This window comes from Rhinopithecus roxellana, chromosome 1, assembly GCF_007565055.1.
Source record: "Rhinopithecus roxellana isolate Shanxi Qingling chromosome 1, ASM756505v1, whole genome shotgun sequence".
Taxonomy (NCBI): domain Eukaryota; kingdom Metazoa; phylum Chordata; class Mammalia; order Primates; family Cercopithecidae; genus Rhinopithecus; species Rhinopithecus roxellana.
The window spans coordinates 204,443,963-204,470,594 of record NC_044549.1 but is presented as its reverse complement, the minus strand read 5'-3'; the positions used below and the strand labels follow the sequence as shown (position 1 = coordinate 204,470,594).

The 26,632-nt window shown below is 39.2% G+C and overlaps 1 protein-coding gene across 1 annotated transcript in view; it reads right to left on the bottom strand.

The window, feature by feature from the left end:
• ACAP2 (ArfGAP with coiled-coil, ankyrin repeat and PH domains 2) overlaps window positions 1–26,632 on the bottom strand; it is a 169,816-nt gene that overhangs the window by 99,101 nt on the left and 44,083 nt on the right. Inside the window, 2 exon segments of the mRNA XM_030937036.1 lie at window positions 696–815; window positions 11,027–11,084. Of these exon segments, the coding sequence (XP_030792896.1) occupies window positions 696–815; window positions 11,027–11,084 (178 nt within the window).

Genomic DNA, 26,632 nt, shown 5'->3' with positions numbered 1-26,632 from the left:
CATAGGTACACTCTGCAGAGGTCAAGTCTACATGTGGTAACAAATAAAACCCTAAAAATATGAAAGAATTAGTACTGCCCCTTCAATGGTATTACACTACCAATAGAAATGGCAAATATAAACCTAAGGTAAAACTGTTTTGAGTGTATCAAGATGACCCATGTAGGCATCTAGGATCAAATAATCATCAAACTACAATCATTTCTTCACCAGTTATTATTTCTCATGAAAGAAATATAACACCACACAGTATACCAAGGGATCTAAGGTAACCCAGCATAAGCTGGCTAACCAGTATCTATACAGCCCCCCATACATAGAGTTAGACACTACACTCAGGTTAATGCCCTCTGCGTGCCCCTATAAGCAGCTACTAGTAGGCACGATCTTGATCTTCCTGCTCAGGCCCTCTGACAGGTGCTTCAGCTCACCTAGCAGCAAGTAAACTTAGTAAACTAAACAAAATAATAAGAAACTAGGTGAGAAGAGCCATGCTAGATAATGCGCAATGCAAATCATCAACTTCTATCATAGAAAACAGAATTATACAAGACAGCACCGAGGGGTGATCACTTTTCTACTTCTAAGTATCACCATAACTATAAATAAGGTAGATGAATGCACAATTCTTTAATGTCTTATTGCTTTTTTTTTTTTTTTTTTTCATTTTTAACTGTAATTTCAGTAATACTAACCTCAACTACAGCATCGTTACTAGAATACTGAGCCAGGTCTCGAATCCCATTCATGAACTGTTTATTTGCAACACAAAAGGCTTTTCCAGTATCAATCATTGCAATACAAAGCTTCACAAGCTGAAAAAGAAAAAAATATTCATCAGGTTGAAGATAATTTTACAAATTACTTAGCTGAACAAGTGCTGGCAGTAACTATATGAGGTGACCTAGTTAAGTTCAATTTGTTTCACCAATAAACTCAAAACAGACTAATTGAAAAGTATTCTTTTTTCCTTTGGCTTATAAAGTAAATCCATAGCAGAGCTGTACCAAAGAAGCTGACCTTTTAGGATCCAGAGGTTGTGTGATAACAATAACAAAAGTATGTTGGAGGAAAGGTAAGTAAACTAGCATGATAGCTTACTGATCATTTCAATGTTAGGCTATCAAAGCAGATGTCTAAAGCGACTGATTAACCATGTACTCAAAAAAAATTTTCTCCAATACTCATTGTTCCAGGCATTGTCTACGCCTTCGCACTGGGCTCTTCTCTTTCTTTCATCTTTCTCTTTCTCTCTCCCTTCCTTTTCATTCCCTTTATCCCTCCATCTCCCTGTTCTTCCATTCCTTCCTTCCTTCTTTCTCTCCTTTCTTTCAGGCACAGAACTGTTTTTTTAACCAAAACCTTGGGTAAATGTCAAATATTAAAAAACAGATGAAAGTGAAACTGTTCTAGACAAAGGAGAGAAAAGTACTGAGGGGATGGAAAGGGGGGTCACCAAGAAGAGGATAAAGAGCCAAGAAAAACTTTAGAAAACTCCTGAAGGATCTCAAGAGTATAAATTAAAACTGCTGCCCTAAGACCTAGGGGAACAGAAATTGAAAGCATAATCTCTGCTCTCAAAAACTCTAATTCTATAATCCTAACAAGTAGATAAATTCTATAGAGCACAAACACAACTACTATGACAAAACTATGCATGAAAGAAAAAAGGAAGACCATCTAACCAGGGCTGTGGGGACCAGGGCAAGATTCCTAGAAAAGGCAACAGAAGATATTGCTATACTCTTATGGGCTTTTGATTTATCAGTGTGCATCCAAGAGTGGAGGTATATAATATGTAGCATTTCCCAAAAAGAATTCGTGTGAGAGGAAGCATTATTATATGACCAACGTTCGACAAAACCCACTGTGAGAAATGCTGGCACCGATGTCTTTTAAATCATTTGCTATGTATAATATAAAATAAAATATCTTGCCAGAAAAATTCTAAAGTTCATATGGAGTAACCGCTATGCAAGAAGAGCAAAAAAAAAATATTTGAAGAAGAGTAATAAGGTAAGAACATTAGTACTATATGATATTAAAATATATTATAAAACGAAAGTAAATAAAAGTCTGGTAGTAAATGCAAATAGACAAACTGATAATGTAAGAGAATACACAGTCAAAAAAACAGATACAAATATGCCATATTTGATTAAAGTAATATTCCAGCCAGTGGGGGAAAAGTTATCTGATAAATGATATTAGGGACACTGGATAGTCAACTGAAGGTGATAAAAAAAGAAATTAAATTGTATTACAGACTCCCAAGTTAATTACAGATAAAGATTTAAACATAAAAACAAAATCAAAAATCAAAGAGGAAACAGGTTTTTATTTTTTTTCAATAATCTCAAAGTGGGAAGTCTGAGAAGGATGCAAAGCTCAAATACTATGCAAAAAAAAAGAAAACCCTGATCGATTCAATTATATAAGACATTCCTATAAGGAAAAAACAGACACAGTCAAAAGAAACAATATAGGAAAACAATATTAAGATAAATCACAAAGGACAAATTTCCCTAAGAAAGGATATATAAATTATTTTGAAAATCCAACTATTCACTAGAAAAAATGGGTAACATACATGCAGAGATAATTATCCCCCCCAAAAAAGAAATACATGTGTCTTAAATGCATGAAAAGATATTCATTCGCACTCATAATAAAAGAAAAAGAAATTACTTTTTTTTTTTTTTACTAACGGCAAAGATCAAAAAGTTTGATAACATGCTGTTTTAAAGAGGGTAGGTATGGGGAAATAGTCACTCTCACGCACCCTTGTTGGTAGGAGTGTAAATTGGTACAGTATCTACAGAAGGCAGTTTAGCAAGAGCTATCAAAATTTAAAACATACATACCTTCTAACTTCACAATTTCACTTTTTAAAATGTATTATACAACTATATTTTACAGATAGCCATATGACACATGTAAAGTCATTCACTGCAGTCACAGTAAAATATTGGTAGCAAGCTAAGTGTCCGTCAGTGGACAGCCAAATAAATTACGATATATCCCTTCAAGGTAATACAATTCAACCGTTTTTTTAAAATGAGACAGCTCTACAATAACAAGTAACATCCATGATATATTAAGAGAAAAATGAAAATGTAGAACAGTGCTAAAATTTTTGTTGAAATGGGGAGAGTCATTGGTACTGAAGAGTACGAACACTTTCATATGCGTAGAAAATTTTGTGAAAAGGCCAGGCACAGTGGTTCACACCTGTAATCCCAGAACTCTGGGAGGCCGAGGTGGGCAGATCACTCAAGGTCAGGAGTTCAATATCAGCCTGGCCAACATGGCAAAACCCCATCTCTATTAAAAATACAAAAATTAGCCAGGCATGGTGGTGCGCACCTGTAGTCCCAGCTAGGCGGGAGTCTGAGGCAGGAGAATTGCCTGAACCCGGGAGGTGGAGTGAGCTGAGATCATGCCACTGTACTCTAGTCTCGGTGACAGAGCAAGGCTGTCTCAAAAAAAAAAAAGAGAGAGAATTGTGCAAGGGCACAAGAGAAACTAGTTCAGTGCATTCCTCTAGGAAAGAGATAAGAAAATGACTGATTTTCACTGGGTACACACTTTTTTACCTTCAAACTGTGTACTACATAGGTCGTATTATGCAACGAATTAAATTAAAAAATAATTAAAAGTTTCCATAAAAACAAAGAGAGACAGGTTAATAGTAAAACATATGGTAAAAAACATAAGGTTCGCAGCTAAGTCTGCTTAGGTTCAACCTACTGTTAAACATCTAAGTGAGCCTGAGTGACCTTAACCTCAACAAACTTCCATTTCTTCTTCTGTATCATACGTAACAATGGTACCAAACCATATATGGTTACTAAAAAAAAAAAGAGTAAGATAATGCACATAAAGATTCTTAGCACAGGCCAGTGGCTCATGCCTGTAAGCCCAACACTTTGGGAGGCCAAGATGGGAGGATCTCTCGAGGCCAGGCATTTGAGACCAGCCTGGTCAACATGGCGAGACCCTATCTCTGTTTTTAAAAAAAAAAAAAAAAGATTCTTAGCAAAAACTGTTACTGGCACATGGTAATTATTCAATCGAGATTTGTGCTTCCTTGTCAGAGGGGGAGGTTTTCTTATTGTTGCTTGCTTTTGTTTTGTTTTACTAAGAAACAAATTTATTTTAAAAATAAATAAATAAATAAATAAATAAATAAATAAGTAAACTTTATCAATTCAAGATAGAGGTGGCGGAGAAGGGAAAGGAGAGAGATGCTAAAGCAAAGTCCTGAGGAGGTAGGGGGCTTGCAAATGCATAGAAAAAGGGATACTTTTATCCTTCAAAGAAGCAGAAAAACTACAATGGTAAGAACAGATCCTGTTAAACTTCTAGATTAGGAGTAATAAATAAAGGCATTTCCCACCAAGCAGAAGAAGAGACAAGGTCACCTGCAAAGAATGAAGAACAATGTGGCGAATCTTGAGGTCTTGAAGAGCCACTAACAGTAACAAGAAAGGAACCTGACTGGGTTTGGGGAAACCGCTTTATATCAAGAACTCCAGGAATGTGTCGCACCATCAGTTGGTGTCACCAAACAGTTGTGTAACTTCCCCTGTAGGGTTTTGTAGGCCAGATATGGGACAAATAATATAGACGGTTAGACTTAAAATAGTGGAAAATTCTGCAGAGTAGGTGTTACGGAAAGGACATGAAAGTCTCTGAAGAGAAATAATGATGTAATAAAATTAAGAGTACTCTGAAAGGGATCATAGCAGCATTATTCACAACAGCCAAAAAAGAGAAACAACTCAAATGTCCATCAACTGATGAATGGAGAAACAAAATGAGGTACATCCATGCAATGATGCATTATCCGGCTATAAAAACAAAGAACTGATATGTGCTATAACACAGAAGAATCTTAAAAACATTATGCTGAAAGGAGCTAGTCACATAAGACCAAATATTGTATTATTGCATTTATTTGAAATGTTCAGAAAAGGCACCAGGCCAGGGACAGAAAGTAGATTCTGTTGCCAGAAGAGAGAGGGAGAGGAGAATAGAGAGTGAATGCTAATAGATACAGGGTTTCTTTCTGGGGTGAAAAATACTTTGGAATTAGATAGTGGTGATGGTTGTACAACACTGGGACTATACTAAAAACCATGAATCACACACTTTGAAACAGTGGATTTTATGTTAGGTTAATTTTATCTCAACTTTTTTTAATTACAAAAAAGAGGAATACATTGAAGTGTATTTAAAAACTATCTGAGCAGCCATAAAAAAGAATGAGTTCATGTCCTTTGCAGACACATGGATGAAGCTGGAAACCATCATTCTCAGCAAACTAACACAGGAACAGAAAACCAAACACCGCACGTTCTCACTCATAAGTAGGAGTTGAACAATGAGAAAACATGGACGCAGGGAGGGGAACATCACACAGCAGGGTCTTCCGGGGGCGGAGCAAGGAGAGGGAGAGCATTAGGACAAATACATGCGGTTGATAGGTGCAGCAAACCACCATGGCACATGTATACCCGTGTTACAAACCTGCACGTTCTGCACATGTATCCCAGAACTTAAATAAAAAAAAAAAAGTGATCTGAAATATCACAAGTGGATAGTGAAAGACCAGAGATAAGGCTGAAGAACAGAAGCAGTAATGAGGCTGAGAACTGGAAGGACTGGAGACTCAAGTCAGAAAGCAGGACACCAGCATTCCAGATTTCAAAGATTAGAACCCTGGGTGATGAGGCACAGAACATAGTCATGAAATAGGTATCAGAAGTAGAACAGTGGTCACTATCACAGGAGTTACAGAGAAAAGGAAATTGTCATATAGCAGAACCACATATACACTGCGGCTATCCAGGAGGAAGGATGGGCTTGGCAATGAAGAGGGAAGGAGGCAGAAAGAGAGAAGACTGAGATTTTGCCAGCTGTCAAAATACTTGTTAGATGATGCTGATAAATGAGATTATAACTGAATAATATAAACCTACAAAGAGGGAAGATTTTTACCTACAACAAGATTAAATGTCAAGTCCATCTAAATTATCAAACTAATATCCCTAATTCATTCAAAAACTTTTTACTAAGCAATTACTATGTCATAGACACTTTGCCAGATGATAGGAATACAAACAACTTATCTGCTGACTATCTTTGAGTAACATACTCTCCGATTCTTGTTTTTTCATGTGCAAATTAGGGATATCCACTTTGCAATACTGCTATAATGGTAAGAAATAATATAAGTAAAACATAGGACTTTGCATACACTAAGTATACAAAACAAATGAGGGTTTTTTCTTTTTCTTTGGAAACGGGGTCTTGCTCCGTCACCCAGGCTGGAGTGCAGTGGCGCACGCACGCACGCACGCCACCACGGCAGGGGCACCATACCCAGCCAATTTTTGTATTTTTAGTAGAGTCAGGATTTCACCATGTTAGTCAGGCTGGTCTCGAACTCCTGACCTCAAGTGCTTCACCTGCCTCGGCCTCCCAAAGTGCTGGGATTACAGGTGTGAGCCACCACTCCGGGCCAGTTTTTTTCCTTTCTAAAGACAGTCTGTCTTCAAGGAGCTAACAGTCTGTTGAAGAGACAGCATCATTGTTTACTTAGAATTTACCACATGCCAAGAACTGTGCTAAGTACTTTACATGTTATTATCTCACTTTAGTTTCATAATAACCCTATGAAATAGACACTCTTCTTTTCCCCATTTTGGAGAGAAGAAACTGAGGCACAGAAAGGTTGAAGAGCTTGTCCAAGGCCATATTGCTAGTAAATGAGAAAGCCAGACTCAAACCCAGCAGCAGCTCCAGGCTTTGTGTTCTTAATACCAGGCTATGCTGCCCACCCAAAATTACAATATTATAACAGCTTAAATCAAAGTACATGCACGAAATAATGCAACAGAAGAAAAAGAGCCAACACTTGGTAGTACTTGGCTGAGATTTAAAGAGTATCTGCTCAACGGGGAACAAGCATGCCAGTGAGACAATGCAACACATGCAGAAATTAAGTCTAGATGGCAACGATGATGCACTATGATGCTGTCAATGACAGAACACCAGGAAGAATGGATCAATAACTGAACTCAGTAGAGCAATGCCACTCATAAAGCATTATTCACCAGAAAGAATGGAACTACTGGTGGCATACATTAAAGGCAAAGCCAACAAGCTAGTTTAACCTGTCCCTGGCATGATTTACAATGATACTATAGGTGGAACTTGCCCCACACAAAGCTATGCAATCATTAACCTAGACTTGGAGCAACCCCTCCACCACCCCCATTAGTCCTTCAATGCCACTACCTTCAATAACAACCATTTCCTCCTCTCAGCCTCTCTTCTCTATGCCAACTCCCCATAGTTTCTAAAATAAAAATAATAGTTAATAGATTAACAATTTGAGCTAGGCATGGTGGCTCATGCCTGTAATCCCAGCACTTCAGGAGGCCAAGGCAGGCAGATCACCTGAGGTTAGGAGTTCGAGGTCAGCCTGGCCAATATGGTGAAACCCTGTCTCTACTAAAAATACCAAAAAATTAGCCAGGCGTGGTAGCGTGCTCCTGTAATCCCAGCTACTCAGGAGGCTAAGGCCGAAGAATTGCTTCAGCCTGGAAGGTGGAGGCTGCAATGAGCCGAGATCACACCACTACACTCCAGCCTGGGTGACACAGCAAGACTCCATTTCAAAAAAATTTTTTTTTAATTTAAAAAATAATAATAATAATTTGGGAGAGGTACAGAAACCAGAGAAATATAAAAGTAACTATGGAACCTAGGTGGGAGGGAAAATAGGTGATTTTTTTAAGCTGTCAAGTTTCCATGTGTCCTTAGTAGCCCCTTGGGTAAGAGAGACTCTAGAATGGGCTGATAGTTCTTAGTACTGAATGTCAATACTTCAGTAACTTGTTTTAGATTTGAATCTTTTGGTTTGAAGATTCTAGCAGTGTGCCCTACCCCAAGTGAATAATACAAAGGAAAAAAGAATTCACTCATAACAGCAAAATAATCAGCAAAAACAGTGTCAGTGGATTCTATCTGTTTCGGTATTTTAAACTCTGAGGTGTCCCACCAGTGTTTCATATGATTTACATGCAGTTCTACCTTATTACATTACTCTTATTTCATGTATATTATATGTAATAATATATGTATTATTTTTGTATATATAAGTAATAAGATATCCTTCTTATACCACTCTGTGATTCTTTAAAAGGCCTTGCCCCTCTACATACTCTCTCATAAATCTTCCATAAAATCAAAATTAGATTTTCTGTTTTCTACCTTAAGAGTTTAAAATTGTTTCAAAGAGTACTTGAAAATAAATGTAATGCCTCAGGGTAAAAATAAAATAAAATAAAAGAGTAATAAAAAGCCAGACATGTAATTTTTAAGTGGAAAACGAAGGAAGGCATTTTCAAATATCCTTATCCAAAATTAAAACATTAATTTTTGCAAAGACTTGCCTGGAGGCTAGCTAGCATTCCTCAGAACATCTCCCAGTGGAGTGGGCTCCCCCAGCACAGATCCTGAGGTGCAGGGTGCACAAGAAGAGCACCGAACTGATCATACAGACAGAGTTGGCCGTGTGCGGTGGCTCATGCCTGTAACCCCAGCACTTTGGGAGGCCAAGGCAGGCGGGTTGCCTGAGTAGGAGTTTGAGACCAGCCTGGGCAACACAGTGAAATCCCGTCTCTACTAAAACACAAAAAATTAGCCGGACATAGCAGAACGAGCCTATAGTCCCAGCTACTAGGGAGGCTGAGGCAGGAGAAGTGCTTGAACCTGGGAGATGGAGGTTGCAGTGAGCTGAGATCATGCCACTGCACTCCAGCCTGGCTGACAGAGCAAGATTCTGTGCCCCCCAAAAAAAGAAAAAGGGTTCTAACCCTGGTCATGCCTCTTCTACTCTGTGATTTGAAGCAAGTCCCCGTCACTTCCTTGGACTTTGCTATCCTCATCTATAAAATGGGAATAATAACACTTGTCCTACTTACACTACAGGATTATTGTAAAAATTTAAAAGATACTACATATTACAGGGCTTTAAAAATTATAGAGTACTATACAAAAATAACTTATCTCTAAATATCAAAATTTTGACGTAATTTGTTTACATATAGAACTAATGCTATTTTATATAGTTTCTAGACTATTTATATGATATAAAGATGTGTGTTTCATGGTTTCAAAACATTTGAAAACCTTCAGCTTAATGTATTTTATATCCTTGCTACTCAAAGTGTGGCCCATGGGCCAACAGTATGGGCATCACCTGGAATCCGGTTACAAACACAAAATCTCAGGTATCTCCAACTACTGAAGCAGAATCTGTTTTTTCACAAGATGAGATCCCCAAGGGATACCTATACAAAGTTTAGGTTTGAGAAGCACTACGTTACACAGCAATGCCATTTATAATAATCATTAAACTAGAAAATTATTTCCAGAAAAGGTATTTCAAATATATACATCTGATTTATCTACAGAAATTTAAAGAGAAACATTTTAATGAGGAGTGGCTTCAGAAGAAGTACATCTAAACAAATGGATCAGAAGCTGTCTTCTCATTCTACTACTTCTGCCTACTATATAGCAAACAATGTTTCTTGGACAGACACCAAAAAAATCATCAATAACATAGATGGAGGAAATCAATGTACATTTATCCTTCCACAAAATATGACCATACCAATTACTAAGTATATTTTAAGCATTTCTGGCATTAGCTTAAAAATTGAATATTTTAAATTGTATTTATATTTGAACATGGTCACACCCAAATTTATACAATGGTCAGGTTATATATGAAATCCATTAAGCAACAAAAAAGAAAGATGTTTTTGGTAGAAAATACAGAAAAAGCTTCCTTTTTTTTTTTTGAGACGGAGTCTCGCTCTGTCGCCCGGGCTGGAGTGCAGTGGCCGGATCTCAGCTCACTGCAAGCTCCGCCTCCCGGGTTCACGCCATTCTCCTGCCTCAGCCTCCCGAGTAGCTGGGACTACAGGCGCCCGCCACCTCGACCGGCTAGCTTTTTGCATTTTTTAGTAGAGACGGGGTTTCACCGTGTTAGCCAGGATGGTCTCCAACTCCTGACCTCGTGATCCGCCCGTCTCGGCCTCCCAAAGTGCTGGGATTACAGGCATGAGCCACCGCGCCCGGCTTTTTTTTTTTTTTTTTTTTGAGACGTAGTTTCACTCTTGTTGCCCAGGCTGGAGTGCAATGGCGCGATCTCAGCTCACAGCAACCTCCGCTTCCTCAGCTCAAGCGATTCTCCTGCCTCAGCCTCCCAAGTAGCTGGGATTACAGGCATGCACCACCATGCCCGGCTAATTTTGTATTTTTTTAGTAGAGACAGGGTTTCTCCATGTTGGTCAGGCTGGTCTCGAACTCCCGACCTCAGGTGATCCGCCCGCCTCGGCCTCCCAAAGTGCTGGGATTACAGGCATGAGCCACCACGCCCGGCCCCAGAAAAAGCTTCTAACAACATAAAGGATGTTTAGTGAGCTTTGAAGTCAGACATGGATTTGAATTCCTGCTCTGGCACTTAGATTAGACTTTACACAAGCTACTTAGTGTCTCCAGTTTTACTTTCCTCATGTGTAAATCTGGGATAATAATAGCATTTACCCTCATAGAGATAAAAAGCTACCAGGCCGGGTGTGACGGCTCACGCCTATAATCCCAGCACTTTGGGAGGCCGAGGCGGGTGGATCACCTGAGGTAAGGAGTTTGAGACCAGCCTGGCCAACATGTTGAAACCCCATCTCTACTAAAAACACAAAAAAAATTAGCTGGGCATGGTGGTACACGCCTGTAATCCCAGCTACTTGGGAGGCTGAGGCAGGAGAATCGTTTGAACCCAGGAGACAGGTTACAGTGAGCTGAGATCATGCCACTGCACTCCAGCCTGAGCAAGAGCGAGACCCTGTCTCCAAAAAATAAAAAAGGTACCTACTATTGTAGGTACTAATATTTATGGCAAACAAGAATCGATGTTTTAAAAAGCTAAACATGTAAAATTTACCTTATCAAGTTTTAGTTCCAATTCTGCCACATCACCTTCTACTTCTTCCAAAGCTGCCCTAGAAAAATTAAATATAAAATAAGTTATTTCATTTGTTCAAATGTATACTTTACTCTTGAAAAGTAACTCTAAATGAAAAGATAGATATGAATGCTTAAAAATTACACTTCACATGAAGTAATAATTACCTTGGAATTTAGTATAAATACTTCATCATCATGCAATACAACAGATAACACAATGATTGTTTAGGACAATGACAGAACACATTACGCTAATTTATACTCAAAGCATTAGTATTATTCCAATTAATAACACTAAATACAGCTATTTAGCATGCACTTTTTAAATAACTGAGAAATTTTAAAAGTTGAGGCGTACAAAGAATCAGATTTCTTGATAACAAAACACACGCAACCAAACTGCAAGGCATTGTCGGCAACCAAAAAGAGCTTTTACTTTTAGAAGCAGCTCAGAAAAATATCACCCTTTTTTGTTTCCAAAGTATTTTTTTAATCAGCACCTAACAGTAATTTTAGTCTCTCTTCTTCTCCTAGCAATATAATTTTAATACAGAAAAATTAGCGAAGGTTAGATTATGAAAAATGCAGAAACTAAATAAGCCAAATACTTTATTGACAAAAGAGAATACAATTATAATGCCAGTTAGCACTTCATATCACACTACAAGACAACATTTCAAAACTGGAAATTTGTCTGAAACAAAATAGTAGCAACTAAGTTTTTAGGGATGAAAACATTTTACACTCAAGAGTATGTATAACAAAATGTAATTCATCTACTTTAAGTCATTTATGCCATTTTCATATATCTACTTGATAAACTAGCAATTCTCAAAGAGGTATTTTAAGATTTAACTAAATTTTTTTAAAGTTGGATAGTAATGGGGGATTTACACTGAGTAAGATATTCTCAGGAGACAGAGGTAGGATAAAAACTATTTCCGGAACGAGCATGGTGGCTCACACCTGTAATCCCAGCACTTTGGGAGGCTGAGGGGAAGAACTGCTTGGGCCCAGGAGTTAGAGACCAGCCTGGGAAACACAGGAAGACCCTGTCTCTACAAAAAATAAAAAGATGAGCCAACCATGGAGGCTCATGCTTGTAGTCCCAGCTACTCAGGAGGCTGCGTGGGAGGATCACTTGAGCCTGAGAGGTTGAGGCTTCAGTGCACTCCAGCCTAGGTGCCCCGTCTCAAAATAAAACAAAAAACTCTATTTCCAGAACTCCCACTTCACCTCTGTGACACCTCTGCATAATCACCTTATCGGCCTGTGATTCTGCTTCCCCATCGGGTAACATTTATTTTTAAGAAGTTTTTAAATCTCTAAAATAAGAAAATAACCCCTAATTATTCAGTAAAGAAATGCCTATGATAAAATGAGATGCGCTAGCATATGATTGGGGAAAATGGAAGGTGCTGCACTCTCTAGCACAGAAACAGAAATACTTCTTCCTGACTAAAAGTTTCTCATTTGCTTCAGAAAAGTTTTTCAAACTATGCATTGTCCCCTTAACCTAGAAAACATTTTTCATCCACATCAGTCCTCAGTCCCTTTACCTACTCATCATCTAAAACTTAATTTACACAAGAGAACAAATGTATGTGTATGAGGATATTCACTGTAATGGGTTAGAAACCTAGATGTGCAGCAATAGGAAATAATGTAAATAAATTACGATATATCCATACCATTATGTGAGGCAGAAGATTTTAAATGAGGTTGATCTATATCTACTAATATGGAAATATGCACAGGATAGAGTATTATATGGGGGGGAAAAGCAAGCTACAAAATTATATGCATAGCATAAGCTCAATTTGGGAGCATATTTATCAGTCTACAAACTACAACTCTGAAGAATGGGAATTCAACAGCAGAAAGGATAAATAAGGATTTGCACTTTTTACTAAATTCTGAATTGTTTATTTTCAATAACGATGCATTTTAAAGTAACTTTTAAAGCTAATAAAGGGGGAAAAGAAGTCCAAACACCACCTCCCCAATACATGGTCCTTTTGGAACCCCTCAACCACTCAAGCTGAATGGCATACCCCCCCATGACCCTCCAGCACGTCACACACATTCTATCACTGTGCACCTCGCTCACCAGTCTCAGTTCCCCATAGCAGTACAGACACACAAACAAAATGTTGAGCCAAAGGAGAAACTCACTAAGTACTCTTAATTGTCAGATACCCTCTTCATTTACATTTTAACCTTTATTTATCTTTACTCAATCTTCCATTTCTTTCAAGCAAATTAGTTGAAATCACCAGTTTGAGATTTAATCGTTGGCTTCTACTAAACAAATGGGTTGGTAGAAACTTTTTGTAACTTCTCCAATCTTATTTCACTGTGTAATTCCTACTAATTCACTTTTGTGAAACAACACATTTAAAGAAAGGTAAGAAGCAAGGCAATGTGGCTCACGCCTGTAATCCCAGCACTTCGGGAGGCCCAGCCAGGCAGATCACTTGAGGTCAGGAGTTCTAGACCGGCCTGGCCAACAGAGTGAAACCCAGTCTCTACAAAAAATACAAAACGTAGTGTCAGGCCAGGAGTTTGATACCAGCCTGAACAACAAAGCAAGATCCAGTCTCTCAAAAAATAAAAAATAAAAAATGTCAGCTAGGCATGGTAGTGTGTGCCTGTAATCCCAGCTACTGGGGATTCTGAGGCAGGAGGATTGCTTGAGCACAGGGCAAGACCCCATCTCGTTTAAAAAACAAACAAAAAAAAAAACAGGGAGTGTAAAAACTAAATGAGTACTGTTCATATCATCAATCACAGTACATGACACAAAGAACAAAATCAATTCACAGATTCTTCCTCTCCTCTAGCTTACCACTGAGATGACTTCTATTCATTAATGAGATAGAACCATTCTGGGACATATGTTTAATAAACTAATAAGTGAAATAAAAGAATTTACACAACAATCTTTCAAATATTAAATGACAGATATTATTTCTCTGCAAATCTCCCAAATTCTTACTAAGCATATAACTTTTATAAAAATGCAAAGTGCCCTCTGGGATGAGTCTGACGACAGTAACTCAGAAATTGAGGCTGCTTTACGCTCTAGAAACCATAACACCGATGATTCTGATGATTTTTATGACTAACATGCTGTGACATCTGTTGTAAATAAAGTCTTTAAACAAACTGAAAAAAAAAAAAAATGCAAAGTAATAAAGAGGCCAAAAGTACAGACCCCTCTACCCTCCATAGCTTAAAATTTAATCTAAAAAAATCAAGTTATACACACATTAACAATGAAATAAAATATATGATTGAGCAGCAAAACAGAAAATAAGAAATAAAGGAGACAGATGTTAAGAGAAAGGGAAGAAAAGAGAAGACAATGAACACAGTCACAAGGGTCAGCAAACAATTACCCAACAGCCAAGTCTGACCCATAACCTGTTTTTACAAAGTCCGTAAGCTAAAAATGGTTTTTACATTTTTAAGTGGATGAACAATATTTTTAAAAAATAATATTTTGTGATGCATGAAAATTATATTAAACTCAAATTTCTGTTCCTCTAAAGTTTTAAGGAAGCAGAGACAAGTTAATTCACTTCCGTCCTCTCTATGGCAGTTTTCACGCCATAATGGCATAGCTGAGTAGTTGCAAGAGAGACCATATGGCCCACAAAGCATAAAATATTTACTATCTGGCCCTTTACAGAAAAAGTTTACTGACCATTATGAATGTCAGATATAAGAACATGAATGAAAATCTTTTCTCATATATGAAATACACAAGCGAAATGAAGTTTGGGCGTGGCTCTAGTTTGGACGTGGCTCTAGTTTGGACGTGGCTCTAGTTTGGGCGTGGCTCTAGCTGTCTGTGCTCTAAGAAGCTGAATAAGCCCAGAATTCAGAAAAACAGACACCTTATTTTTAATAACAATACCTTCATTCTTTTAGCTATTCATGCATCCTAGTTTGTTACTGTCAACTGAGAAAACAGTTACCTCAAAACATAAAACTAGAAGAGAAGCCGGGGGCGGTGGCTCACGCCTGTCATCCCAGCACTTTGGGAGGCTGAAGTGGGTGGATCACGTACGGTCAGGAGTTCAAGACCAGCCCAGCCAACATGGTGAAACCCCGTCTCTAATAAAAATACGAAAATTAGCCAGGCGTGCTGGCAGGCACCTGTAATCCCAGCTACTAGGGAGGCTGAGGCAGGAGAATCACTTGAACCCAGGAGGCGGAGGCTGCAGTGAGCTGAGATCACGCCATTGCACTCCAGCCTGGACCAGAAGAGCAAAACTCCATCTCAAAAAAATAAAAAATAAAAAAAATAAGAAAACTAGAAGAGAAAAAAATCCAATAGCAAGTTTAACACCAAGACATGGCTATGAAATGAATGAGGCTCAAAAATAGAACTCTCTCCACTCAGATAACTGCATATCCTTGTTGTAGCAATAAACTTTTTAAGCTACTGTTTATAAAAGAGTATACATTAAAATAACTAAATAGTATGTGTAATATGAGCATTACATTTTCTTTATAAAATTATTTAAAAGAAAAAAGTAGTATGGGCAGGGCATAGTGGCTCACGCCTGTAATCCCATCACTTTGGGAGGCTGAGGCGGGCAGATCACTTGAGGTCAGGAGTTCAACACCAGCCTGGCCAACACAGCGAAACCCTGTCTCTACTAAAAACACAAAAATTAGGCCGGGCGCGGTGGCTCAAGCCTGTAATCCCAGCACTTTGGGAGGCCGAGACGGGGGGATCATGAGGTCAGGAGATCGAGACCATCCTGGCTAACACGGTGAAATCCCCGTCTCTACTAAAAAACACAAAAAACTAGCCGGGCGAGGTGGCGGGCGCCTGTAGTCCCAGCTACTCCAGAGGCTGAGGCAGGAGAATGGCCTAAACCCGGGAGGCGGAGCTTGCAGTGAACTGAGATCCGGCCACTGCACTCCAGCCCGGGCGACAGAGCGAGACTCCGCCTCAAAAAAAAAAAAAAAAAAAAAATCATCAAATAGAAATAGATATTCAAAATGTGCAGATTTTGAAACTGTTGTATTCCTTTGTTTCATATAATACATGTATTTCAAAAAGTTGTATGTAAATTTAATAACCGTTTAGAGACTCAGGAGAGGTGCCTGTATGTATGTGTCCATCACGGTACCTATCATCCTAAGCCAGCTTCCTCTTTCAGCTCAACAGCCTTACGCACCTTGGGCAATGCTGGACTATTCTTTGCAAGGAAAGGACAACAGCCGCACCAAGCAAGGCCCACTGACCTAAGGGTAATCCTGGGATTTGTTAAGTGGTTAAAAAAAAGAGTCACGAAAAGGCCCTATACCAGTGAGATTACTCCCTCTGTTTTGGACCAAAACAACACAGCACACACTCTAGAAACCTGCTTTTTAATAGAAATCCCCCATTAAATACTTTTATAATGCGAATGGCCACCCCTTACTAGTTTGGTTAGGTTCTGGGTCCTTTACGTTGGGACTCTACAACATCTTTCTGTTGAGAGGCAGCAGAATAAAGTTTAAAAAAAAATAAAAAGAAAACGTCTGGTGTTTGACTCCCTACTCCACTTCGTACTAGCTGTGTAATGATGAACAAGTTCTTTGTGTTTCAATTTCTTCTTTAAAACACAGATAAACAAGTCTCTCCCAGAGACATATGACAAATGTTAATATACATGTGAAAACACTAAGTAGTCAGTGAATGTCCGCTATGATTATTTATATAGTGTTAAAGAAAATATACAATCTCTTTTTGTTTTCATGTTATGGGGCCACATGAGAAGAAAGCAGTAATAAGATCATCACATACTTCCAAAATGAATTTTAAATAGTGTGAAAAAGGGGCAAAAAACAGTTAAAACAGGCCTAAGATCAGCAATTAAAACAGTAAATCTAATTTCCTTTAAGAGAAAACACTTCTAGGAGTGCAAAAGGCTTACTGGAAGAAAGATAAAAACACTTCAATACTGCTGTCCCTTTCCAAAGATCACATGTCAAATACAGACTGGAGTCTTCTTCTAACTTCCTAACTTCAATCTAGGCTAGAGGACTACATATATATGATACATAAGATGACGATATATTTTAAAATCCACTTGGTTTCTAGGGTTATCAGTGTAGGTTCTATCCAGCTTCTTTAAGAGCCTAAAAAACAGAGGAGAACCAATACAGAATGAGTAAGAAGGAAGGTTATAGTTCTAAACTTATATTTATACTTAATCTTAGCCAAAAGGCCAAGAAGCAACTGTGTGTTTGTTATATAATAATAACCTTTTATAAACGTCTCTGCTGGCCGGGTGTGGTGTGGTGTGGTGTGGTGGCTTACGTCTGAAATTCCAGCACTTTGGAAGGCCGAGGCAGGTAGATCAAGGGAGGTCAGGAGTTTGAGGGCAGCCTGATCAACATGGTGAAACCCCCATCTCTACTAAAAATACAAAATTAGCCAGGCGTGGTGGTGTGCGCCTGTAATCCCAGCTACTCGGGAGGCTGAGGCAAAAGAATCGCTTGAACCCGGGAGGCAGAGGTTGCAGTGAGCCAAGATCGTGCCATTGCACTCCAGCCTGGGCAACAAGAGTCAAACTCCATCTCTAAATAAAGAAAATAAGGCCGGGCGCGGTGGCTCAAGCCTGTAATCCCAGCACTTTGGGAGGCCGAGACGAGCGGATCATGAGGTCAGGAGATCAAGACCATCCTGGCTAACACGGTGAAACCCCATCTCTACTAAAAAACACAAAAAGCTAGCCGGGCGAGGTGGCAGGCGCCTGTAGTCCCAGCTACTCGGGAGGCTGAGGCAGGAGAATGGCGTAAACCCGGGAGGCGGAGCTTGCAGTGAGCCGAGATCCGGCCACTGCACTCCAGCCTAGGTGACAGAGCAAGACTCCGTCTCAAAAAATAAAAAAAAGAAAATAAATGTCTCTGCCTTCATTGTTTTCAGAAGTTTCAATGGATGAAATTAAAAGGCCTTTCTTCTCTATTTATTATCTTAGAAATGTTGTAACTGCTCCTATGTGCTCAAATTGGTCTACTAAGCAAACCTAGCAAGATCCATGAGAAATTCAGTCCTGTAATAGGAAAGGGAGTAGTGGAAAAACAAACTAGAAATGAAAACCAACATTTTAGTCTGTCAACTAATATGAGTCCCTGAGAAAATCATTTAACCACACCAGACCTCAGTTCTCTCACTCTGGAACATCTTTAATATCACTTCAAGACCTAACATTCTATTATTCGGGATTAAGTATTCAAAGGAAAGCTATTGGGTTGGTGCAAAAGTAATTGCGGTTTTTGCCATTACTTTTGTACTAATCTAATAGAACCTGGATTTGTTTCTAAGTAAGATTTCCTCCAGGTGGCCCTTGCTTGTGCTTTCAACAGAGTTAAGGAGAGAAAAATGTTTAAGCCATAAAAAAAAAAAGCCTCACCAGATTTTATATTAATGAGCTTCATTCATCTTCTCAAAAGTCTCCTCTGCATACTTCTTAAAAGACAAGGAGTACGAATATAGATAAAAATAGTGGGATTTTTCAAGTTTTTTGTTTGGCTTAATATTTTGGAGGAAAACAGATGTATTTTATTTTTTGTAGAGACACGATCTCACTATGTTGACCAGTCTTGTTGAGCAGTCTGGCCTCAAACTCCTGGCCTACAGCAATCCTCCCGTCCCAGCCTCCCAAAGTACTAGGATTACAGGTGTGAGCCACCACACTTGGCCAGAAAAAAAATTTTGTTTTCCATCCGCATTTGTATTTTTCTTAGCAAGCTCCATTATATTTCTGTTTTACAGATTGTAAACATTACTCTGCCACTTCCCAGTGATGGAGAGGGGAGGGGGAAAAACTTTTTTTTTAAAAAGTAGCTTTAAAAAAAAATCTGTAACCCTTTTCCCCTCAAATTTTCCCCTGTCAATACATAGTATCCAAAATAAAACCATCAGGGAGCCAGGGAGGAGCATAATTGAAAAAGCAACAAAAGCACAGCACAAGGTGGAGATGCAGATGGTACGGCCCTGGTGAACGAGCATCACACTCTTAAGTCGCAACTCAGATATCAACAACCCCTTTAAATCCCAGCTCATGATTTAAAAAAAAAAAAAAAGGAACTTAAAATATTATTCAGATAATAGGGCCGGGTGCAATGGCTCACGCCTGTAATCCCAGCACTTTGGGAGGCCGAGGTGGGAGGATCACCTGAGGTTGGGAGTTCAAGACAGCCAGCCTGGCCAGCACGATGAAACCTTGTCTCTACTAAAAATACAAAATTAGTCGGGTATGGTGGCGCATGCCTGTAATCCCAGCTACTAGGGGGGCTGAGGCAGGAGAATCGCTTGAACCTGGGAGTCGAAGGTTGCAGTGAGCTGAGATTGCACCATTGCACTCCAGCCTGGGCAACAAGAGTGAAACTCCATCTCAAAAAAAAAAAAAAAAAAAAAAATATATATATATATATACACACACACACACACACATATATATATATACACACATATATATACACACACATATATATATACACATATATATACACATATATACACACATATATATACACATATATATACACATATATATATACACATATATATACACATATATATACACATATATATATACACACATATATATATACACATATATATATATAATATTCCAGATAATCATCCTACATAGAGAATTTGAGGTGGGAGGAGAGGTCTATAGAATCTTCTGTTCCTGGGGCTCCAGCTTCTCATATTAACAGGTATATGATTTCAATAGTCACTTCCAAATTTGCTCTGCATAAAGACAGTAGCTATATACAGTCATTTTTAACATGTGCAGTGGCAAATATTCATTATTTACAGAATACTAATCTAAGGAAATACTAGTAATGTGTTAAGTGTCATCAGATATTAAGTTATTCTTTTTCCCTGAAAAAAAACAAAAAAATCCGTTCTAGCTTAGAAAGCTCTATTTCTATTTCACCCTCCTTCTTTAACAGCCTATGTTTCTTGTTCAGGGAGTTAGCAGACCCAAGTAGGCAAAATGACACTATAATTACAATGCCAGTTAACATCATTCTACTGTGCCATAAGAAAAAGGTGGCAGAAGAAGGCATGGCCAGGCGCGGTGGCTCAAGCCTGTAATCCCAGCACTTTGGGAGGCCGAGGCGGGTGGATCACGAGGTCAGGAGATCGAGACCATCCTGGCTAACACGGTGAAACCCCGTCTCTACTAAAAAAATACAAAAAAACTAGCCGGGCGACGAGGCGGGCGCCTGTAGTCCCAGCTACTCGGGAGGCTGAGGCAGGAGAATGGCGTAAACCCGGGAGGCGGAGCTTGCAGTGAGCCGAGATCCGGCCACTGCACTCCAGCCTGGGCGACAGAGCGAGACTCCGTCTCAAAAAAAAAAAAAAAAAAAAAAGAAGGCATGGCCATTTATCATGTTGGGATCAATAAATTATTGGTGACAAATGGCTAAGAGTCCCTTCCAGTTGTCACCACACAGGGTGTAAAACTAGAATGAAGGCACTGGTCATCTAAAGAGGGGTAAGGTTACATTAATGAGAAAAATGAGCGTTATGGGGAGAAACTCTTAAAAAAAAACTTTTTTTAAAGTTGACTTTCTACAAAATCATTCCATTTCCAAGAATTCTTACCATTGTAGTAGGCTTCAACATGACAGGAAAATTAGCTTATCGTTGCTTAAAGGCTTAAAATCAAATTTTCAACCAAAGCAGTTAAAGTTTGGTGTTATTAGTAGAGTGTCACAGGCAATACACCTAAGGAGAAGACAGCATTGTAAACTTCGTGATTCACAAAAGGGGCAGAGGAGATTTCCATGAAGAAAGAACATGGTGGCTGATCATAACGAAAAGACGACCAAGTATTTCAGAGATGGGATATAAGCAGACCCTCAACAAGAGAAAGAAGCAAGACTGGTAGGGGTATTTAGGGACAGGCCCAGACAAAACTGTCAAAAATTAGAATCAGAGGCCAGGCGAAGTGGCTCATGCCTGTAATACCGGCAATAGCTTGGGAGGCCAAGGCAGGAGGACAGCATGAGCCCAGGAGTTTCAGACCAGCCCCCGCAGCATAGCAAGACTCTTATCTCTATAATTAACTAATTAATTAACTACATTATAATCAGAAACCTGCCATATTCCTGCTTTTATGGCTGTTCCCCATTACCCTTTTCAGGAATTGGAAGTAATACTGGAGGCACAAAATATTCTGCAAATCACAGCAGGTAGGAAACCAAATACTCAGTCTTGCAGGGTTCTCTCCACGACATATCATGGGCTGCTCAACAATCACATTTATAACTTTCCCAGGCTCCTCCATAAACAACCAAGCATCTGTATTAATACATAAAAGTTAATCTGCATTACATCTTCCTATGTTTTATAATCTGCATGCCACCTTCATGCATGGTATCACATTTGTATGTTAAGAGAAGACTACTAGGCTGGGCACAGTGGCTCACGCCTGTAATCCCAGCATTTTGGGAGGCCGAGGTGGGTGGATCTCTTGAGGTCAGCAGTTTGAGACCAGCCTGGCCAACACAGTGAAACCCTGTCTGTACTAAAAATACAAAAAAAATAGCCAGGCGTGGGGGTGCACGCCTGTAATCCCAGCTACTCCGGTGACTGAGGCAGGAGGATCACCTGAACCCAGGAAGCGGAGGTTGCAGTGAGTTGAGACTGTGCCACTGCGCTCCAGCTTGGACGACAGAGTGAACTCTGTCTCCAAAACAAAGAGAGATGACTACAGAACAGTAATGCAAAACACAAAGAGAAAAGTATTGCGTACATGAGCGACAACCCCAGAATCACAGAATCTTGAATTGAGAGAAAACTTAGCTGCTAAATGACAGAACTATTAGATGAAAGTAAAGCAGCTGTGTTTAAAAAATCATTTTACCCAGTATTTCATCTCCATTAAGCCCCAGAAATTTTACAAGATCTGTAAAGAGGAAGCTGAATACAAATTTAAGAGCCTAATAAACAGGCTCAGGGTTTTAAAGACAATCTTCACACATAAACCACCTGGGATGGTAAACGTCGAACACCGAAGCACCTGCTACTCCTCAGCAGAATGAGCAGCCCCCACCACCATTTCCACAGAGCACTCGGCGCACTTCAAATGGGGCGCCTCACATTCAATTTACTAATGATAATTAAATTACTGGTCATTCTGTCTAGACTGAGGGCCTCAAAAGCAGACACTATGATTCATTTAGCTATCTCTAGTTCAGTTACTTACCAGGTAAACATTTGTTGAATGGGTGGATGAATGGAGCATTTAAAACAACTGTTATTTGCTGCCTGGGGTCACTCAAAATGGTTACATACCTGTATCTCAGTATACACGTATTTATGTGTAACTTTCCAATTCCCTCTTGCTGCGTGCAGCCTTGTTGTTATTCTAATCTGCTATGGCCTCTCCAGCCTTATATAAATGTTACTATAAAAGTCTCTAGAAAAAAATAAAATAATAAAGCACTACAAATAATTGCATAAAGCTTAAAACTAAAGTTATAACGAACAAAGGAAAAAGTCTTCTTTTGGCATACAAGGTCGTACCTATTTACCTATATGTAACCATTATTATAGGTATAATTTTTTAAGCTGACAGAAAAGGAAAATTTTTATAATATAATACTCTTCTAGAATAATACAGATTTGGACTACTAAAACAGGCCTTGACAGAAATTTGATGGGAGCTAAGGAGGTATTTGCTCCACCAGGAGTGCAAAATTACATGATCATGATTTCTTCAAGGCATTCAATTTATGATCAGACAGGATCCGTGGACACTCGAAGAAAAGAATCAAACAAGTTGTACTAATCAGAAGCAGGGAAAAGTTTAAAAGCAACAACTAAAAATTTATTTTTAAAAAAATACCATTCCTAGAAAAATTCTGGCAAATGAAGAAATTTCCCTTTTCTCTAACAACAAATGGCAGCAAATGTGTATTGTCTGGAATATAAGAACAAAATAAACAATGATCCTCGCCATCCTAGAGCTCACAATCTGAAGGGGAAGACAAGCTATAAACAGTAAACATCATCAAGAAGTCAATTGGATGCTATGCGATAAGGTGGTAAGTACTATGGGAAAAAAGGAAAGCGAAACAAGGGGAGAGAGGGACGGCTACAATTTTACTATTTAAAATTGATCAAAACAGTCCTCACTGAGAAAGTGACATTTGAGCAAAGACCTGAAGTAACACAGTGAGCCATACAGACAACGGTGTTACAGGCAGAAAAAGCCACCAATGCAACATTCCTGGAACGTTCAATAGCAAGGAGGCCTGTATGGCCGAAACAGAACCAGAAAGGCAGAGAGCTGCAGAAGAAGCCAGAATACTAATGGAGCACACCATCACATTCAGAGCCTTGTAGGCCCATAGCAATGATAACAGCAGCTATCCTGGGTAACCACGGAAAGGTCTGCACCAGAGAAGAAACAGGCTGTAACATATTTTGTCAAGACTCATTTTGGCTGCTATGTGGAGAAGACCGCAAAGAAACAAAAGAGGAAGAAGCAAAGAGACTAGTAAGGAGGTTACAGCAGTCATCCAGATGAAGGATGAAGACGGCCCAAGGTAAGTACCAATCAGTGGTGAGAAATGCTAAGATTCTGGATATATTTTGTATGTAGAGCCAAGAGGATTTCTTGATGAATTAGATGTGACATGCAAGCATATGCATGGGTACACCAGGTACAGGTAAATGTGTAATCCAGTATAATTTCAAAGTTTCAGGCTGGAGCAAAAAGAAAAATAGTTATGACCAACTGAGATGGGGAAGGCTACAGGCATAACAGATTCAGGGAGAGAAGATCTAGAGCTCAGTTTTGGATTTGACTCCAAAATATTTATTAGATATACAAGGGATGACTTCATATAGGTGGATGCACATGAGTCTAGAGTTTAGAAGTCTGAGTTGGAGGTGTAAGTTTAGGAATCAAGAGCACATAGACAGTATCAGCAGCCATAAGACTGGACACTATTAAAATAAAAAGTAAAGACAGAGATGCCTTAAGCTTTGGGGCATTTTGATAGTAAAGGTCAGGAAGAACAAAAGGAATGAGGAAAAGAATCTGAGAAGCAGCAACTGATGAATTAAGAAGAAAACCAGGCCCCACAAGGTGGCTCATCCCTACAATCCCGGCACTTTGGAAAGCCGAGGCACAAGATCACTTGAGCCCAGGAGTTCAAGACCAGCCTAGGCAACATACATACATACACACATAAAGTAAGAAGAAAACCAAGAGAGTGCCACAGAGAAGGGAAGTGAAAAAAGTGTATCAAAGAAGAAGGAGTAATCAAGTATGTCAAAAGTTACTGACAGGTCAAACAAGAGGACTAAGAATTAACATCAGGTTTAAGTCAAATTAAAATGGCTGAAAAACAATTTTAGAAATGGTGAAAAACACTTCTGGCCTGATATTTTGATGAACCAAAAATGTGCTTCTAAGGAAGAGACTAATCAAATATTTTTAAATATGCCAGAAAAATAAAACTATTGAATTATAGGCAGCACGTGAGAATAAAAATGTTCCAACTAGGTACCCTGAAAATGCACTGTAACATTCAGGAAGAAAAGTAAGTAAGCAGATTCCCTGCCTTCCCTTTCCATTCTCAACCCATTCCCCGAAGCGAAAGGTAATTCATTGGATGAAAAAAGAAATCTTCATTTTCTTTGTCAGAAGGCTGAGGCAAAAGTTCTACTGCCATATATATACACACATACATATATTTATATATATACACACATCATATATTCACATACAAATATTTTTATATACACACATATTTATATAATACAAATATAATTTAATTATACAATTATAATATATATTTTTTTTTTTTGGAGACAGAGTCTTGCTCTGTCACCCAGGCTGAAATGCAATGGTGCAATCTCGGCTCACTGAAAGTCTGCTTCCCAGGTTCAACTGATTCTCCTGCCTCTGCCTTATGAGTAGCTGGGATTACAGGTGAGCACCACCATGCCCGGCTACTTTTTTGTGTACTTTTAGTAGAGATGGGTTCCACCAGGTTGTCCAGACTAGTCTCAAACTCCTGATCTCAAGTGATCCACCCGCTCCAGCCTCCCAAAGTGCTGGGAGCCACTGCAACCAGCCTATTGCCACTTACATTAAACACGGTCTAACTCCTACAAATATAAGAACTCCTGATCTAGCTCTCACTCTCCATGAGACAAGGCATAGATAGACTGAGATCTGTGCTTTCTTGTCTTTCTATAAAATTAGGATTGATTGCATTTCAACTCTATGGTTCATTTTGTATGGCTATGGTTACTGTTGCCCTTTGCTGATGAACTCTCAAAATTAAAGGAAACATATACAAGCCCAATCACTTCCAATTAATTTCATTAACTGTTAAGGATGATGTATTAGTCTATTCTTGCATTGCTATAAAGAAATACCTGAGGCCTGGTGCAGTGGCTGACGCATGTTATCCCAGCATTTTGGGAGGCAAAGGTGGGCAGATCACGAGTCAGAAGTTGGAGACCAGCTTGACCAACGTGGTAAAACCTCATTTCTACTAAAAATACAAAAGTTAGCTGGGTGTGGTGGTGCACGCCTGTAATCCCAGCTACACAGGAGGCTGAGGCAGAAGAATTGCTTGAACCCGGGAGGTGGAGGTCGCAGTGAGCTGAGATCGTGCCACTGCACTCCAGCCTAGGCAACAGAGCGAGACTCCATCTCAAAAAAAAAAAAAAAGAAAGTATCTCAGACTAGGTAATTTATAAAGAAAAGAGGTTTCATAGGCTCATGGTTCTGCAGGCTGTACAGGAAGTGTGATAGTGGCTTCGGGAAGGCCTCAGGAAAGCAAATCATGGCAGAAGGCAAAGGGGAAGCAAACGCATCTTGCGTGGCCAGAGCAGGAGCCAGGGGCACGGGGAGGAGTCACACACTTTCAAATGAACGGATCTTGTGAGAACTCTATCATAAGAACAGCACCAAGAGCATGATGCTAAACCATTCATGAGAAACCGTCCCCATGATCCAGTCACGCCCACACCAGGCCCCACCTCCAGCAATGGGGATTATAGTTTAACGTAAGATTTGGGTGGGGACACAGATCCAAACCATATCAGGTGGATTATACATTCTGTCCTACAAATTTAGCAATCTTGTTTTTCAGCAATAAACATAACTGGAAAACTAGGTTACCTTTGCTTGAATAATCAATCTAGCTACATTAACCTTAATGCAATCACATCAAGAATCAAGAGTCAAGAACCTTTATACTTCAAAATTTATTTTCTATCAATAAGTCCTCACCCTCTTATTTAAATATCTTCATACTCTAAAGGAGACAGTGTAATTTAAGTGATAGATTGTAAAACTTCAGTCATGTGTACTCAGGCTGGGCATTTATTTATATTCCATAGTTTATCACTAGATATAATCCACTGATTTACCACGGGGGCTAGGAAAGGACTACAGATACAGTGGATACTCAATAAAACACCTGTTGATCTCTACAGCCTCATAGTTGCACATTCCTGGTGATATCTAATATTACCATCTAAATAACAGAAAACTATTCATCGCAAGACACCAGACTGAGA